Genomic DNA, 18,484 nt, shown 5'->3' on the forward strand with positions numbered 1-18,484 from the left:
TGATTAAAGATAATACTACAATATTTGTTAATATTATTTGTCTTTAGCGTGAACTAAGATCTTAGTTCATAGTCTTTTGGAAAGGCGAATTTATAAATCCAAATACGTTTGAAACAAAAAAGATATTATTTCTAGTATACTGATAAGTTCTCATCAAAATTAAATAACATCAAATAATAATAACAATTGTTGCTCTACCCTTATTGCACAATCCCATGACCCCATCTCCTATAGTTAACACATGTTTCCCTACTAACTAAGAAAACGAAACAAGATTCTTTAGATGAAATGATGACCCTACAGAATACTGGTCATAGCCAAGCGCGTTCAGAACTATTTAATTTATTAGATGAAAGATCTGACCAAGAACATTTGTAGGTGTATCAGGATCTCACAAGTCACAGTTAATAATTCTGCATATTTCTATCGATAAATATTTATAAAAAAGGCTTCATCTTGACTAATTTATTTAAATTATACCCTACATTTAATGCCAAGTACCCTTAAAAATATATTTTAATTTTGATCAATTCTAGACTTAAGATATGTGCTCCAATATCTATAGTATTATTAAAAAACTAAAATACTGATATAGGAAACAAAACACAAGTAATTAATAATGATCATTGATCAAGGTAAAATAGATTCAAATGCTATCTACAATAATAATTATCACTAGTGGAACAATGGAACACACTAACAATATTGAACACAAATTTAGGAAATACTTAAATTATTGTTTACTTAATAAATTAAAATTAGTAATTTAACAAACTGTTTTAATATTATAAGAATTAAAAAAAAAAATATTTGAAATAATAATTTTTATCATGGAATAAATAGTTGTTGAAATTCAAACTATTTTTAATTCAAAGTAAAATAATATTGGATGTATAACAATTACATTGTACTTGTATTAAAATTATGCTTCATTAAATAATTTGGATAAATCTTCAGGAAGTGTCAATGACAAGCATTTTTCTGGAAAGTCTCTCTTGTACATGCGCAAAAGTTTAATGATCTCTTCTTTCACATCTAAAAATAAATAAACATTTAAATTATAACTAAATTTAAAAAAAAAAAAATGAAATTTGCTGATAATTATACACTTCTTTAGGAATTAAATTTTATTTATTTTTTATTTTATTTAATATCGGTAAAGATTACTAGGTCTCACTGAGTTTAAACTCGTGTGGAGGCCTAGGAGTTATCTTATATACAAAACATTTACATTTATCATTTTCTCCTTAAATACCTACTCAAATACACAATAAAAAACAGAAATACATTAATATAATTTTGAACAGCAAATATAAATAAACAATGTTACTTTAATAGTTTTTTAAATTAAAATAATATTTTGTTATTTACCATCTTCATAATATTTTCTTTTATCACTTAATGTAGCTAGTGATGCTTTAACTACAGGTTCTAACATGGAAACCATATACTGATTGCCAACTTCATATAGATATACCAAACATTTAAACACGGTTAAGTTTTCAACAAAGTCTTCATGTAATGGAAGGTAGTTAATCATAACAGGTACCACCTTCAAAAAATAAGCGCGTTAATATTTCTTACACACAAAATAAGCAAATTTCACAAAAAATAAACACTTAACTTTTATAAATTCTATACATTATTTTAAACTAGACAATTATACATTTATAACATACAACTTTCTCACACTTAATATATTTCTACATTCTAAAATTTGTCTTGTCTTTAAACACAACATTTTATCAACTAATAATTAATATTGATGTTTAGTCATCAGTCAATAGAAAAAACCACTAAATTAAGTATTTCAATAACAATTGAATTTAAACTAGCCATCTAAAAAAGTGAACTATAGACTACTAAACACAGATAAAATAAAATAAATGTAAGTATTAAATTTAGATTTGTGACATGGAAATATTTACATGGTCTAGAGGAATTCCTTCAATGTTAGTAATTATCATACGTGCTAATGCTCCATAAACATTGTCTAATACTTTTGATCGTTGTTCTTTAGTTACCACTTGGGAAAATGTATTTAATATTATTGGATAATACCTAAATTATTGCAGAAAAGGAATAATTATTATTATTATATTTTACAATGTGTTAACCCAGGAGAAGTAATAAGGTGAAAATTAATATTAATAGTAAAATACATACAAAACTTTTGATTATTGATCAAGGATAAATAAATATTTTTAATAATGAATTGTATTAAAACATTATTTAAGAAAATTTTAGACAAGAATGTAAGTTAATTGTTTTAATAATTTTAATCATGCAATTCAAACCAGGGAAACATTGATGCTACTCCTCCTGGATTAAAAATAAATATAGCATAACCAAATTTACACACTAACTTGTATACAGATTCTTTGCCATAAAATGCAATTTCTCCTAATGCAAATACAGCATTATTCCTCACAGTATCATCTTCATCTTCAACAAGTGGTATTACAAGGGAAAACATAACTTCACATAAGCCACTAGCATTTTCTCCTAAACCTTTTGCAGATTCTCCAGTTATAGCTAATCCTGCAGCTCGTAATAAATCAGATGATTCTTTTGACTAAAATAAATTATTTTTTTTTACATTAATAGGCTCTAGACAAAATAATAAATTAATAAATTTACCATTAATTTTTTTAACAATGGCACTAATGAAATAAAATATTCAGTAAAAACTTGTGGCGGAAGAACATAACTTAAATTGGAGACAACATTGCCAGCATATTCTATAGGTAATGTATCGTTTTCACTATCTAGCTCGTCCAACTCACCAGGATTATTAACATCACCAATCTGTAATTAAAAAAAAATATTTTTGTGTACATTTATTTACAAAAATGATTGAACATTAAGAAAAGCTAGGTTTTTATAGTCAATGCTTGAATTTAAATATTGCACCGAGTAAAAGCTGATAAATATATTATTATTCAAGGCTTTACTAAAAATATTTTCAACAAACTAGGATGTACAAATCACAACAAAAAATGTTAACTGATTCATAACAGAAAACTAATATACCTTTTTTCTTATTGTATTCTTAGGAACAGCGGTTATCTTTCATAGGATTTAGTAGCAACTGCTTATTTAATGAAAGCGTGATAGAAGGATAATTCTAACATATAAATATGATTTGAATCACTCTGATTTCAATGGAGTAAACTTTATTATGATTTCTACCTCATTAGGATTTTTTCTTGAATTTTTACATAATTCTTATAAAAATTTAACATATTTCTATATGTTATATTATAATTCAGTATTATTAATGTCAGAAATTATAATCAGTAATAAATGGATAACTGATAATATAACTATCATTATAGAGCCGAAATTGTAGTTTTTTCAAAATGACCGAAATTACAGTTTTATTTATGACTTAAAAGAAAAATTAAATTATATCTGCGTGTTTTTATAGTATGCTCAAATATTTTAGTTGATGATCAATCATTTAGATAGTGTTCTATATAATTTAATAATCAAAATGCCAAAAGTTGAAAATACAATTCAAGAATAAAATCGTAAGAGAATTTTGAGAAAATTTGTTGGTGCTTGTTAGGCAGCTCTACAGGTTTTGCTGTTCTACACGAGGTTGGTCATGCATTATCTGCGTTTTTATACATGATATGTTGGATTTTTTTATCTTATCTTTGATTGTCGTTAGCTTAAATTCTATTCCCTACTAGTCATTTTGATGAATGGCCTGTATATAGGTGTCTCACAAGCCGTGGATTTGTACACTAGACGGTAAATCACCAAATGTCATATGTCAATGAAAATACAGGAACCCACACTCAAAACATTGAGAGGTCATGGTTGGACGCAAAAATTAAATTACTTAAGAACATGAGGGGTGTTTCTTTAAATCATTTGCTGTCCCATCTTGACCACTATTGCTGGCGACTTTACCGTCAAGAAAGGCCGGACCTTTTTCTCGCCACGCTAGAAGACATCCAGAACATGAATGAAAGCCAATAATAAAATAAAAAATAAAAGCGACGTATAGATCTTATCCAGAAAATAATAAAATAAAAGCGACGTATGTAGAGCGCATACCGAAACAGAATCTTGTCTGTAGAATGCATACTGAAACAGTAACTTGTCTGTAGAGCGCATACCGAACTAGCACCAATTTGTTTGTGACTGACAGAAATATTATATTTTATAAATTGTGTGAAATCAAAATAAATTTGCATAATAAATATAATGTTCAACATATTGGTAGAAAAAAACATAAAGAAGCTTTGAAATTACATGAACTGGAAAAAATAATTTAGTTCAGTAATACATTCAACAATTAAGTAAGTCTGACTTTAACGTTAACCTATATTCGTCATTTACAGCAGCAAATATTCCTTCAACAAATTAAATAATGTATAAATTTGGTCATTTCCTTAAAAATATTTCTAAAAAAGTATTCCAAATAAATTAACCTTACAAAAAGAATACTTTTGAAATATCGTATCCAAAAGCTTGCATATGACATTGCTAGCTCATGCTCTCATAGTATGTTAATTTTTAACAAAAATTTATAGTACATAATATATAAATAATTAATTTTTAGATTATTATTAAATATAATTAAATAATTGCGAACTTTTAGCAAAAATATAGCTACTGTGGTTGCAGTACAGAGACAACAAATGAACGAGTAGTGTTTACTTAATCAAGTATTATATGTAATAAACAAGTGCTAATATACCTATCTCAAGAAACAAAAGAAATATATGTTTAGTATAATTTAATATATAAGTTCGTAAAATTTTTATTATTAGTAAAAATCATCAGTTTTTTGTAGTAGATTATAAACTTTTAGTTTGCACATCCTAAGTTGAATGAATAAAATGATTTCAATAAAAGCCTAAATAAAAATGTATTTAAGCTTTAACTTAGAATGATCAGTAATTAATAGTTGTCAGTAACAAATATATATATATATATATAAACATAATATTAACTTAAAGTAAAAACAACTTATTGATTGAAATAGCTAATTTTTTTCTTACTTTTAATGCTAATATAGATTTAGCGAGCACCATAATTGGTTCAGCATACTTAATCATCTTAGTTTTAATTTCTTTCAACATATCAGCTAACACATCAAGGTAAATTGAGTCTAAAGCTGGAAATCCATCTTCTTGTATTTTTTTCTCTCCATATTTCAGATAATTTTCCAAAGCTTTTTCTAAAGCTAAATAAATAAATAATAATTATATTTCTGATGGTATTAAAAATCACCATTTTATTTTCATCAAATTTTAAGCTAAATAATATTTGACAAATCTAGCAAAAATCCTATAAGAAAAGTTATTATTTTAGAATATATTAAAAATTATAAAGAGGCTATTGTCTGGATACCGCACATCTCATATGTGTAAGTGTAACCATATAATAATATAATATTATATTATAATATTATAACCCATCTCATAATGACTTTTACCTATTTAAAAAATTTAATTACTTATTTTTATATATGTTTTAGTGTATTTTCGTACTAAAGACAAGGTGAAATCAGAAGTTCAGTAATCAATTGTTTACTATTTATCAACACGTGTAAGATAGGCAATCACACAGAGCTCAGACAAAGATTAAGTGCAGTTTTTATTGATTCCTCATAACTTAAGCTCAGATTTCAATAACTAAAATTTCCTTAAAATATGCATACCTATTTTTTGAATAAATATATGTAAAAAAAGAATAATATTAATTTAAAAAAAATATATACTCATTTTTATAAGTATATAAAATAACTTTGTTACAAAATACACAGCTAAACAAAATGAAAAAAAATGAAATTAGTCACCATATTTTTAAGTTAAATTTTTCATAAGAACTATGTACTCATCTGGATTACAACTGTATAGCAATAATATTGCTGTTATTTCCTTACTTGAAAGGCTTTTGGCCTTCTGACAAATTTTTTTTATAAATATCTTATCTTTTAATTGTTTACAGGTTTTACCCATAAACACAATAAACTATGACAGTTTGTATAAACAGTTTTTAATATTATACTTATAATTTATCAAATATATGCATTAATGTGCTAAAAAATTCAAATATGTGAAATTATATAAAATAAGTTTGCACATTTGTAATCTATATTTTACACACCATAAATCAAATTTAAATTATGTTTGTTGTGCAAAAAAGGAAATATGGTCATAAACATTACCTTTATTCTTAAGTATAACTAATTGAATAATGTGAATGACAACAACACCTATAATATTTTTTAACCCGTCATGACTCGCTCATATAATATGAACACCACTATTCGCACATAGAACAATTTGCTTACCAGGTATATTTTACCATAAAAGTAATAATCTAGGGAAAAATTAAATGTATAATAAGGTAATATAATTAATACACATAGAATAAAAAAATGCAATGTTTTCAAAGAATATAGTAAAATTAACATAATTATTTATGTGCCTCATTAATGTACATGAATAATTCTAATGATGTTACTTATGTGTTGAGGGTTTTGCTCACTCAATACGACAAATGATTTTCAGAATGCAATATTTTTTATCAGAATAATGAAGTTACCGTTTATCAATAAATCAATTTTTTATTAGTTTCTTATAAGGTACTATGGATTTTGAGAAAATACAATTAAGAGCAAACCAGTAGTTGACATCTTAAAAATAATCCGAGAGAAATTCTTACATGCAAGCAATAACGAATTAAGATTTGATTTGAAAGTACTTTCAAATAAGATTAACTTATTTTTGTTTTTATGTTTTTATTTTAATTTGTTAACAGAATAATTGATTATCTCATTATCTGTTGTATAATAAAAGATTAATAAAGAACCAAAATTCAAATATTAAACACATAATATTTACATTATAACTTACAATAGCTAAAGAATATATATCAGCAATTAATTGTAAAACAGATAGTAAAAATAAATTTAATTTGAAAACAAACTTACACTCTTGGCCACAATTATCAGGTAACTTTGAAAAATATATACAAATTTGTCCATATAATTCAAGTACAGAATCAATAGTGTCTTCATCATCTTCTTGTAATAACTTTGATACTACATCAAAGCTATTATTTAAATAGGGAAGAAATTGATCTCTGATTAAAATATAAATAGTATAAACAGATAAGATTACTAAGTCAAATAAAAGAATTAATTAAAATTGTTCTAATATATTTAATAAATAATAAATACCCAGTGCTTTGAGCAATTTGAGCAATTGTTTGACAAGCATTGTCTTTTTCTTCCATTACATGTGCATCGACATATACAACTAACATAAAATTCATGATTAATGGACCTAAAATATAAAAAGTTAAAAAAAATAGATCAATTACTTACAATCATCACTATCAGCATCATTGCTGCCGTCATCTTCTGTAGTTAAAGATTCATCTTTATCATCTTCATCATCGTTATCGCTACAATAAGCATCAAATTTTTTCTTCTAAAAATTTAAATACATTTTTATGAAAATATCTAGTTGCTTCATTTAATAATCAAACTAATGTTGTACCTCCAGATTAAAACTATTATCAGCAATTAAGCTATTGTCCAAACTTTTCAAGACATGTTGCATTACAAGATCAATATATGGTATCAAATGATTAATAGATACTCTAGCTATAGAACTAAAAAGTCCATAACATACTGCGCGGACCTCGGGTTGATCTTCCTTTGCTTCTTGCAATAAAGCCAAACCACATTTTAAACTTATGTCCAAATAAGGTTCAAACACTTTTGGATCAAGAGCTACCGCAAATTCAGATAGTAATTCTAAATTCAAAAAAAAAATAAGTTTTTTAAGCATATTTATAATTATTAAATTAAATATATAATAATTCAATATTACTTACGAATGACCATTATCTGTAAAGTTTCCAATTTTTCATCTATTCCCGGTTTTAAATAAGCATCAAGTATTTCCATAACTGGGATAAAATAAGGAGCTGTAGCATCGCCTCCAGACTTAACTATATACAAACAGAATATTTAATACATATTGAAACTAATTTATTAAAAAAAAAAAAACAAGTATACCAATGCTACACATGATAGTTATTGCTTTGTCTTTAAGTTCAATACAACATTGTTCATTTCTTATAATATCCATTACAATACCAGTCATTTCTGGTAAATATTCATCAATTCCACCTTCCATACTATCAATAAATTTATCGAGTGCATAAAAAATCATACGAACTTCAGAACTACATTCTGGCTTAGTATATTCAATAATTAACTTTTCTTTAAACATTTTCATTAATTCTGGTAGTATTTCTGCCGCATACGTACTAACTTGAGGCTAAATAAAATAAAATAATTAATATTAACTTGATAAAATAAAAAACTTAAATATACCAACTTGAACATATTGAGAAACTTCTCCTAAAGCATACATAGCTGCAGATTTAACTGTTTCATTTGAACTATTTAAGCCCATTTTAATAGCAGTCACAAATTGTTTAAGATAATTCTTTTTCAAGTATTCAGAACATCCATCTGATACAAAAGCCATTGTTGTATAAGATGCTTTAAGTGCATTAGGGTCTTGAGTAGTATATGCTGCATCAATCAATTTTATCTAAATACATTAAAATAAAATAAATTATGATTGAATATTATATTATGTCAATGTTTAGACTATTTAATTATTTGTTTTTATTTATATATAAGGAATTTCAATAGAAACAGAGAACAGTAGTTCCAAAATTTGTAAAACAGTAATAACAATATATGGATAAGATACACACAAATGAAATATTTAGTAAAAGTAAAATGATGTAAATATATATATATATATATATATATATATGAGAACTTGGTTATTTATAAACATAAAACCATCTTTCACTTCTTCATCACAATATACCAATCTTCAACCTCAATCTTGAAGTCTTAGATTTTGGATGGAGCGATAAATATTTTGATTTTAGAATGACAAAGTTTTTTTAAGTGTATATTATGTATACAATTTATAGTAGAAAACTTTTAATATTAGATTAGGTAAAGATTGACTTTTCTGTAGACATACAAGTATCTATCTACTTTTTTACGCTAAGATTAATGGTGCAACCAAAATTATATATTTTAATAACAATATTATAATCACTTTATTTTTGATAATAGTGAAGAAAGCAATGAAAATATTAATGAAAAATCAAATGCCGACAATTTAGAATTACACAAAGTTCAAACTAGTAGTTTCTCCGCTATTTCATCTTTTACAGTTCCATCTCGAAAACGACGTCATAATAATAATTTAACAAGTGAAAGAAATGATAACCCACCATGCAGTCCTGAAAGAACTTAAATTATTCATCAAGCCGTGGCTAAAATGGTGGCATTAAATCAAATGCTTAGATCATTTTATTCTGGTAGTGTATTTCATTATTTCATGTTCATCGTAGAACCAAATTACAAGGAAATTAAGGAAGAGGCATTAAAAAGAGACTGTATGCATTAAAAATAAATATAAAACAAAAAGTAAAAGAAAAATATTGTGTTCTGCTTAAAGTGTATCCTGTACTACTGATTGTTGGTCATCATTGTCACAACAATCATACATAACTCTAAGTGCATTATATTATTGATACAAAATGGTACCCAATATCATTTATTTATTCATGAGTTACACGAGTGACACACAGCAGAAAATCTTACCCAGCAGCTAAAAAATACTTTCAACGAATGGGAAATAGATAAAAATTAATACCAGTAGTAACAGGTAATGCTAAAAATATTGTAAATGCTGTTACAACATTAAGTTATATTCCTGAAGTTTGTAGTAGCACATGTGCAGCTCATTCATTGCAACTTTGTATCAATAATTCATTAAAAACAGATATGATAACTGAATTAAAGCATTCAAAAATGTTATAAATTATTTGGGCGTTTCAAACATTCAAATGTAGCAATGAACAAATTATATAAAAAAACAAGAACAATTATTATAGGTTATGCCAAAAGTACATTGCATAGATATTATAAAACACGGTGGAATTCGATTTATACAAAATTGGATCATCTTTATATAAATATAGATGTGTAATATAACTACTTTAGAAATTTGTAGAAAATTGGAGATTACAGAAAATCAATGGTGCTTAATAGAAACTTTGATATCTTTACTAAAGCCATTTTATATCCTTACAATAGTTCTTAGTAAAGAAAATCATTCTCTAGTGTGTATAGTGAGACCTTTGTTTTACAAAGTTATGGAAAATCATTTAAAACCACAAGATGGCGACAATATAATCATTAAAGACTTCAGAAAAACTGTTATATCTGAATTAACAAAGCAGGTTGATTTTCAATTTGAAATTACTAAAACAATTTCTGTAAGTCATATTTAAAGTTTTTTAGATCTTAGGTATAAGGATCTGGAATGTTAACCTATTCAGGTTAGAGAAAAAATTTGTTATTACGTTAAAAATGTGTTAAATGATATAGTTGTTCATTAGTAACAGCCACAACAACATACATAAATCACTGATCAGTAATAAATAGCGATCTCAAATTTTCATATTGTAATGAGTTTCCTGAGAATGACATAACTGATCAGTAACAACGTACAAGGCTATCTAGCAGAAACACAGTTAAGATGTTTATTCATTCAAATGGTAGAAAATACGGGAATATAAATATCCAGCAATAGCTAAGTTGGCATTAAAATATTTGACAAAATCCACAACATCAGTCAGTTCGGAAGGATGTTTTTCTACAGCAGGTAATATAATTACATCAAAAAGAAGCTGTTTGCTGTCATAAATGTTAATATGTTGATTTTTCTTTATCAAAATAGAAAACTATTAGAATAAAAGAATAAAAATCAACATGTCTTTTTTATAAACTATTGTTATTCAATTTCACACAAAAATAAATACAATTTTTAAGTACACTCTAATTTTTAACAATTTTTATGCTTAAAATAATTTTTTTAATGAAATTGTATTTTCATTATTCAAATTGAATATTTTTTTATTTTTTTTTTAAATGTATACAAAATTGATTGTACATAATTAACATTTGTTGAATAACAACATTCTAAAATATTAGTTTTCCATGAATATTATGTTTATAATAAATATTGATCACCGTTCCCCACTTTGTAGAAACTAGGAAGCCATTGGAAGATACTAAATGTATTGAAAATAAAATTTCAAATGTAATAATAAACGCGTGATTTAATAACTCAATACTCACTCGCGTGAAGTTAAACTCATGGATTCACAAGTAATTAAATTATTCACATATTGCAAATGGGAATTTTAATTTTACATGTATCCGTAAATATAACTATGTGTGAAATAAAGACCTCTACTTGATACCTACTAGCTCATTAATTCAATGGCAGTTTACTAGGGAAGTCAAGTGAGGCGGTTTTAAAAGTTTAACTACATGGCAACTTTTTATATTTCTAACTTAAGTTTACTTATCATTAGGAAGGTCGCATATTGAGCAAATAATAATGATTTCAATATAATAGTTTTCTTAGTTGTAATACTATAAATGTATTTTATTTAAATTAAGATACAAATAAAATTATTAAAATATACTATAAAACCAAAATTTTTATGGTTTTTATAAGATGTTTATAAGATGGATGTGTTAAAAATATTAAACAATATTATAAATATTTGAAAATACATAGGTAGTTGTGTACTTTTAATTTTTATGAATAATTAATTAAACGCAAGGGTAATCAAAGTCTATCTAAATTGATTTAATGACTCACTAATAAAACTTACCAATATTGGCATAAAAGTGGAAGCAGATAATTCATCAGCAATTGCTGCCATACAATCACCCGCAGCACTCATTGGGCTTATAGCATACTCTTCTAAGAACCAAGTGTCATCATCAGTTTCTTCACTTAAGATATTGAACATTAATTCAATCACGGGATTTAATAAATTCAATTTTACTAGCACCTGTAAATAAGAATAAAAACAAATGTCTAATTTCCTACATTTTATTAATTAAATCAAATTTAAACAAAAACTAACAAAGTACACAATTTAATCTATAACAAACTATGGACATTAAAATTAAAGTTAAGTAGTTGAATTTAAATAGTGTAAAATGTATACACACAATTATATTTCTTATTAGTTATTTTAAATAGTACATTTTAAATACTAGACATTTTTATTATAAATTGAAAAATGTAATTATAATTATCTCTAATATTAGTGTAGGTACTTATTTAAAAGTTCAACTTACATTATTGTGATATAAAGAATATTAATTTTTAGTACTTTTCTGTTATCCCTACTACCGCTTGACGTTTAATTGATTAATTTGATGACTTTTTGTTTTATATTATAATAACTTTCCACTGCTGCGATAATTTTAGAATTTGTAATTTGAAGTTTTGTGATAATTTTGATGATTTTATGTTTTATACACGATTTAAGTTAGTACTATCTTAAATCGTGGTTTTATACTATAACTCTCCACTGCTGTGATAATTTATGTGATTGCTAATAATAAACGTTATACTAATATACATCATTACATAAATGGCAATTCATGGTGTGTATTGTGTATTAAAATATGGAACTATCTGGATTGTACTATAGTAGTCGAAATAACAGAATTGAGTAGTCGCGGCATCAGCGAGGTAGTCTAGATAACAGAATTGAGAGTCGCGGTAGTAGGGATAACAGAAAAGTACCTAATTTTTTTAAAGAAAAAGTGATAATTATTTTAACTATAGTTCTCACATTTAACAACCAAAATATTAATTTGAATTTAATAAAAAAAATAATTTACCTTCTTCTTACTACGTATAATAGTTGAAATTAAATTTATACCATTACATCTTAAAGTATTGTCTATATTTGTATTACCAGCCAATTGTGCAGACACTTGAACAATTGGTTTTAAATGTGGAATTAATGCCTGAATAGAAAATTCACACATTGACCCAAGGAATTCATAACAATCACATGCTTGTTCAGGATTTTTTGTTGACAAAGCAAGTATAATTTCTAATACACGAGGTACAGATTGAGAATATGCTTGAATAACCTAAAATACATGTTATATGATACACAATGTCATAAAATACAATGTTCTTTTAGCTTTTGTCACTAATTATTCAAATAATATGAATACCTGAGGGACTTGAACAGATAATTCTATAATATTATTCATTGAAGAAATAGTATTATAAACAACTGGAGAAGTACAATCTTCTGTACTATTCAATGTTTGAATAAAATAGTCGACAAATGTTATTATATGGGCCTCAAACATTTGAGGGAAGTAATCAGATAAGTTTTTAATCACAAATGAACCAAACTAAAAAAATGAAGATAATGATTAATTTTAAATGTGTATACCTAAATTTATTTTTACAACTTTTTATAATAGGTACCTGTCTTTCATTTACATCGTTGCTTTTAATAAATAATTCAATAAAACCAAATAACTCGTTCCAGTTACCTCTCATCAGTTCATGCTTAGCCAACACAGCAATCAGTTGAAGAATATGCTTTTTAACTTCAATACTAGGCTCATCAATTATTGCTTTAAGCAAAAATTGTTTTATTCTACAATGTAAAAGTATTTAAAATATTATAGATACATAATATAATAAAAAACAGTACAGCGAAAACATAACCGCAAAAATTTAATCCCAGAAAAAAAAAATGAAAAAAAACTCAATATGCTTTTTCGCAAAATTATAATATAAATATGACATTTACATTATGACAAAAATTAGTTATATATTTTTGAGATTTCCATACAAATTTATTACAAGGTAGTTACATCGTAAACACAATTTATAATTTATATTACAGGGATAATTTTCAATGGGTTAATTTTTCAAAGGTTTTTCGCAGATTAAATTTCCGAGGTTATTTATTGGGCAAATGGTACAGAACATTGCTTCAGCAAACTAAGATAAAAATTTAACTTACTGTTCACGAAGTTCTAGCGATAAATTCATCCATACATTACGTTTGTTCAACTTTTTTCTTAATACAAGAGCAGCATATTCCTTTAAACGGTCATTTTTGCTAGAACCAATAACTGTACAAAGAGTGACGAATGTTTGAGGATTTTTTAATGCCAATGTTAATTCATTGGTGGCCTATATTAATTTAATTAACAATTTAATAATAAAATATTTTCAAGTATCATATCATTTTGTACTAAGATACTTACTTCCATTATAACATTATTATCCGGTTCTAATAAGCGCGTCAAAATACGCTCCATTTCGGTGATTTCTTCAAACATTTTGTTGTTAAATCAAAAAGCTTATACAAACTTAATAATTGGAAGTTAAAAACAAAAGTTATAGAAATAAAATTTAAGCGAAAAAATTGAAAGGAATGATTAAAGAGAAACACATGGAGCGGTACGTTGTTATCAATCTTAATTTTCGGCGAATTGGTTAATCGTGATAAGCAAAACAGATCTACCAATTACAATATAATGGATTTTAAGTACCAACTTAAACTCATCATTTATTATTAATTAATGTCCTGAATTTAAATTTATTATTTTAATGTATAAACTATAAACTATGATTACTAAAATTTGAACAATTTTTATTTTACAATTTTACTGAAGTACTCTTTTTTATAACTCAAAAAATCATGAAATGCAAAATAAAAAATAAATGTTCCAGCTTGCCTCCCCTCCGGGCGCTTTATTTGACTAGTTATATGAGGGGAGGGCACTAAAATTGTTATACACAACCACGATTTAAGATAGTAGATAGTAAGATAGTATCATTACATTAACATGTATTTAAAAAATATTAATAGTGTATTGTAAACTTAGGCGTGTCCAGGCCTTCATGGCTGGGGAGGCAATTTATAAAATTTAAATTTTTTACTTACTACAACGATCTGTATTTTATTATCTATATTTGTGACTTTTTATTTTTGTATGGGAATTATATAGCACTACTAACCATATAGAAATCTGTGTTTCAACCACAGTAAATTATACGCCAAGAATCAAGTCACTGGGGAGGCCGGTGCTCACCCTGCCACCCCCGTAGAGACGCCTGTGATTGTAAACCTACACATATAAGAGACTTATGTGATGACATATAATGTTGATTTTTTTTTTCTATTTAGGTTATGCTATTTTAGAATGAAGACACTAAAAATATATTATAATTTAAAATACTCTTTTTGATTTGGTATTAGAATTTTGATCTTGCCCCGGGTGGGATTTTATACTGCGGCCGTGCTTGCTTACCTGGGACCAACATACTAAACATAAAAAAAAAACAATTGGGCACACACATACACCTTCTTCGTCCATTACTGTCTCCTTCAATGAGTATAAAATTAAATATTAATATACAAGACGATTATTAAACATCTCTGGTCTTATGATATCCAAATCTGGCCAATCTGGGGTCAAGCCAAACCATCTAATATAAGACCTATACAAACCTTTCAATCCATATTTCTCAGACAAATAACCGGAGGCCCATGATATATGACCAACGACACATTTCATAAGGATCTACAAATCTCATTAATCTCAACAAACAATTAAGTCGCAACTCGACGCTACAAAAAATTCCACTCAAAACTTCAAACCAAAACCCTCTTATTAATTCTCTTTAACCATTCCTAGCAACTCTCCAATGAGATTAAAAAGAAAATGGCCAAAAGACGCGGAAACGTCCTTGCTTAATACAAAAAATCATAATCAAATAAATGAATGCTCTCTCCATATTATGAACATCCCAAATTAAAGAGGAGGTGTTGATGAACGCCCCCCCCGCCCCCGCCAAAATACAATCAATTCATCTTATTATTAATATTATTATCTAATTTACTTATTGTGCTTTACGTATAGATTATAAATATAGCTTTAAAAACAAAAAAAAAAAACATTAAATTAATATAATCTAAAAATTACAGTTTTTCTAATATAATTAAAATATAAAATTATGGAAATTAAAACTGTTTGTTAAAACTTAAAACCCTAGTGTGAATTTTGTTGTTGGATATTGTTCATTTTTTTAATTTCCCAATCAAAATTACTTGTGCCTACCAGTGGCGTGCGCAGGGGGGGGATGATGGGGGATATATCCCCCCCATGGGCTTTTTTTTAGTCTTCTAACGAGTGGATTTTGGATCTCTAGTTCATCAACATAAACATAATACATTTTTATTTATGACATCCCCCCCCCATACCAAATTCCTGCGCACGCCACAGTCCCCCCAAGACCAGTATTTAGCGAGATATCCGTGTGTAAATATTTTCACAAATTGTTAATTATTAAATATGAAGACTCGGTCTACGAAGTACGGTGTGTACCTTAATCCGATATTGCGTATTTTGACGGTTCCCATTTATATAAAAATTCATTAAAAATCATACAACCATGCAATCGGGTTGAAATTTTCAATGTTGATTAGTGATTAGTGATTACTAACGTTGTGATCTATAAACAGTATAAGCTGAGGTAGTTTCATGTATAACTGTATAAGGATCAAAGACCCTACCCCGGCTATACCCCTGTGGCCTGCAGTTAGTGGCGTATCCAAGGGGGTGGGGCTACAGGGACCATGGCCCTCTCTCGTTTTGGCTGTATTTACTGAATTTTGTTTTAAAGATTTAAATTTATTCATACACATGAATGCATACTACAATAATATTATGCTTATATCAATGAACAATCTGTATTCTGTGGTCATACCAGTATTCAGTAATCACTATTATCTTTAGAATCTATACTCGTAAAGATGTTGATAGTCATTTCCAAAATATATTTAGTGAAGTACTTAAGATTGCTTCTAAAATAGACGTCAATATTAAAATACCTTGAGTTTGTGGCAAACAATATAAAAGAGCTAGGTAATGCGAACGTTACAAATCCGAAAGATTATTAGTGAATTTATTACAAAATAACTACCTATATTCATTCCATTTCTTGACCAAATTATATGGACACGATTTGATCAAAGGTAAAGAGAAATTATTACACTTGAAGTGTTAATCCCATCACATTTCAATAATTAATATGATACTAAAACTATTTTAGAGGATTGAAAAATGTACGAAAATGATCTTCCGTTAAATGCAATTGTTACATTATAATGTAAAGGCTGAATTATGTATATGGCAAAATTAATAGAAAGACGGTGGACAAAATTAAAAATAGCACAGTGAATAAACCTCAAACCACTATTGAGCATAGGCGTGCGCAGACTTTGACCGAAGGGGGGCCCTTAAAAAGGTCCGAAACTCCGAACTAAAGATTCTTGTGTGATGATAATTGATTAATTAATCAAATAATAACTTAATCACATTTATATTTTATTATACTATTAGATTAAAACTGGCTTTTTTTGTAAAATCCAAAAATGTTCGCTGTCTAGTATAATATACATATCTATGCATTTATTAAAGAAAAAGCCAGAGGCCGCAGGGTGGCCGCGACTCACCCGGTTCCCCCTGTGTGCACGCCTATGATATTGAGACTACCTTTTATTGTATAGATATTGTGCCTAATATTAAATTACTTTTACAAATATTCATAACTTTTCCTCTGTTACAACAGTTACACCTGAACGTACTTTTTCTACCTTAAAACGACTGAAAACATACTTAAGATCAACAATGACTGAAAATATACTATATGGATTAGCTTTAATACACATAAATAAAAAAGGTCATTTCAGAAACTGAAAGCATTGAGGATTTTGTAAAAAAAGCACCAAGAAAATTACGACTCATAGATTGGTCAAAATAATTTTATACAATTGTTACTAGTTTTTATAGATACACTTATAATTTTGTTTGGACTAACCCGTTTTTATTATTAAATTACTATTTATTATTATGTATATATAATATATATTAACTAATAATGACAGACTGAAAATATAAATAAATTATTTGCATTAAAAACATTAAATATTTGGTTTTCTTTTTGGTAGTAGGTACTAGGTAGTGTATATGGTAAAATGTTGTGTACTTCCCCAGAAAAAAATTTTGGATACGCCACTGCCAGTACTCACTGAACAGACGGGTGGTTTCATAGATTACATACTTTCACTAAGCAGTTATGCGAATTTCACTTTTATAAATTAATTAAAAATCGTAAAACAACGCTATCGACTTGATGACTTCACAGTTTGATTAGGCATGTTGCGGACTATCAGCCCTGATAATTTTATTTTATGTTCAACACTTGAGACGCCCGTAGTATAATAGATGACGCCTGAAGTTTGAGTATGAGAAATCCGGCATGTATTGCAAATTTTACTATTAAAAATTAATATAAAATTTAAAAATTGTTTTGAAACTTGCACCATTAGCTTACATCTAATATTGGATACCATCCCTGTTAGTTTAATGTATAAGGATAAAACAATCCCTGTCGTCAAACACAAATTTATAATAATATGACAAATATTACATTATAGTGCATCCTTCACAATGTAAGCAAAAACTAAATAATCCAAAGGAGGGGATCTA

At 26.8% G+C, this 18,484-nt stretch overlaps 1 protein-coding gene across 1 annotated transcript; it reads right to left on the minus strand.

The window, feature by feature from the left end:
* Positions 1-716: 716 nt before the first annotated feature.
* LOC107162939 (importin-4-like) lies at positions 717-14,381 on the minus strand. Its single transcript, XM_015510133.2, has 19 exons — positions 14,192-14,381; positions 13,945-14,117; positions 13,398-13,572; positions 13,136-13,321; positions 12,791-13,048; positions 11,764-11,946; positions 8,379-8,597; positions 8,054-8,318; positions 7,870-7,986; positions 7,530-7,789; positions 7,355-7,460; positions 7,208-7,286; positions 6,959-7,110; positions 5,019-5,203; positions 2,641-2,808; positions 2,367-2,575; positions 1,929-2,061; positions 1,372-1,552; positions 717-1,035 (listed from the first exon to the last, which is right to left on the minus strand). The coding sequence occupies exons 1-19, from the start codon at positions 14,264-14,266 to the stop codon at positions 923-925; spliced, it is 3,237 nt and encodes a 1,078-aa protein (XP_015365619.1). The 5' UTR covers positions 14,267-14,381; the 3' UTR covers positions 717-922.
* Positions 14,382-18,484: the final 4,103 nt, after the last annotated feature.

Source organism: Diuraphis noxia, unplaced genomic scaffold, assembly GCF_037042655.1.
Source record: "Diuraphis noxia isolate RWA-SAM2 unplaced genomic scaffold, SU_Dnox_SAM2 contig0002, whole genome shotgun sequence".
Taxonomy (NCBI): domain Eukaryota; kingdom Metazoa; phylum Arthropoda; class Insecta; order Hemiptera; family Aphididae; genus Diuraphis; species Diuraphis noxia.

Coding starts and splice junctions, on each gene's coding strand:
- LOC107162939 (XM_015510133.2), bottom strand. CDS start 14,266: ATGTTTGAAGAAATCACCGAAATGGAGCGTATTTTGACGCGCTTATTA. Junction 8,598..11,763: donor CCACTTTTATGCCAATATTG/GTAAGTTTTATT, acceptor TAATGTATTTAG/ATAAAATTGATTGATGCAGC. Junction 2,062..2,366: donor GGCAAAGAATCTGTATACAA/GTTAGTGTGTAA, acceptor GCAATAATTTAG/GTATTATCCAATAATATTAA.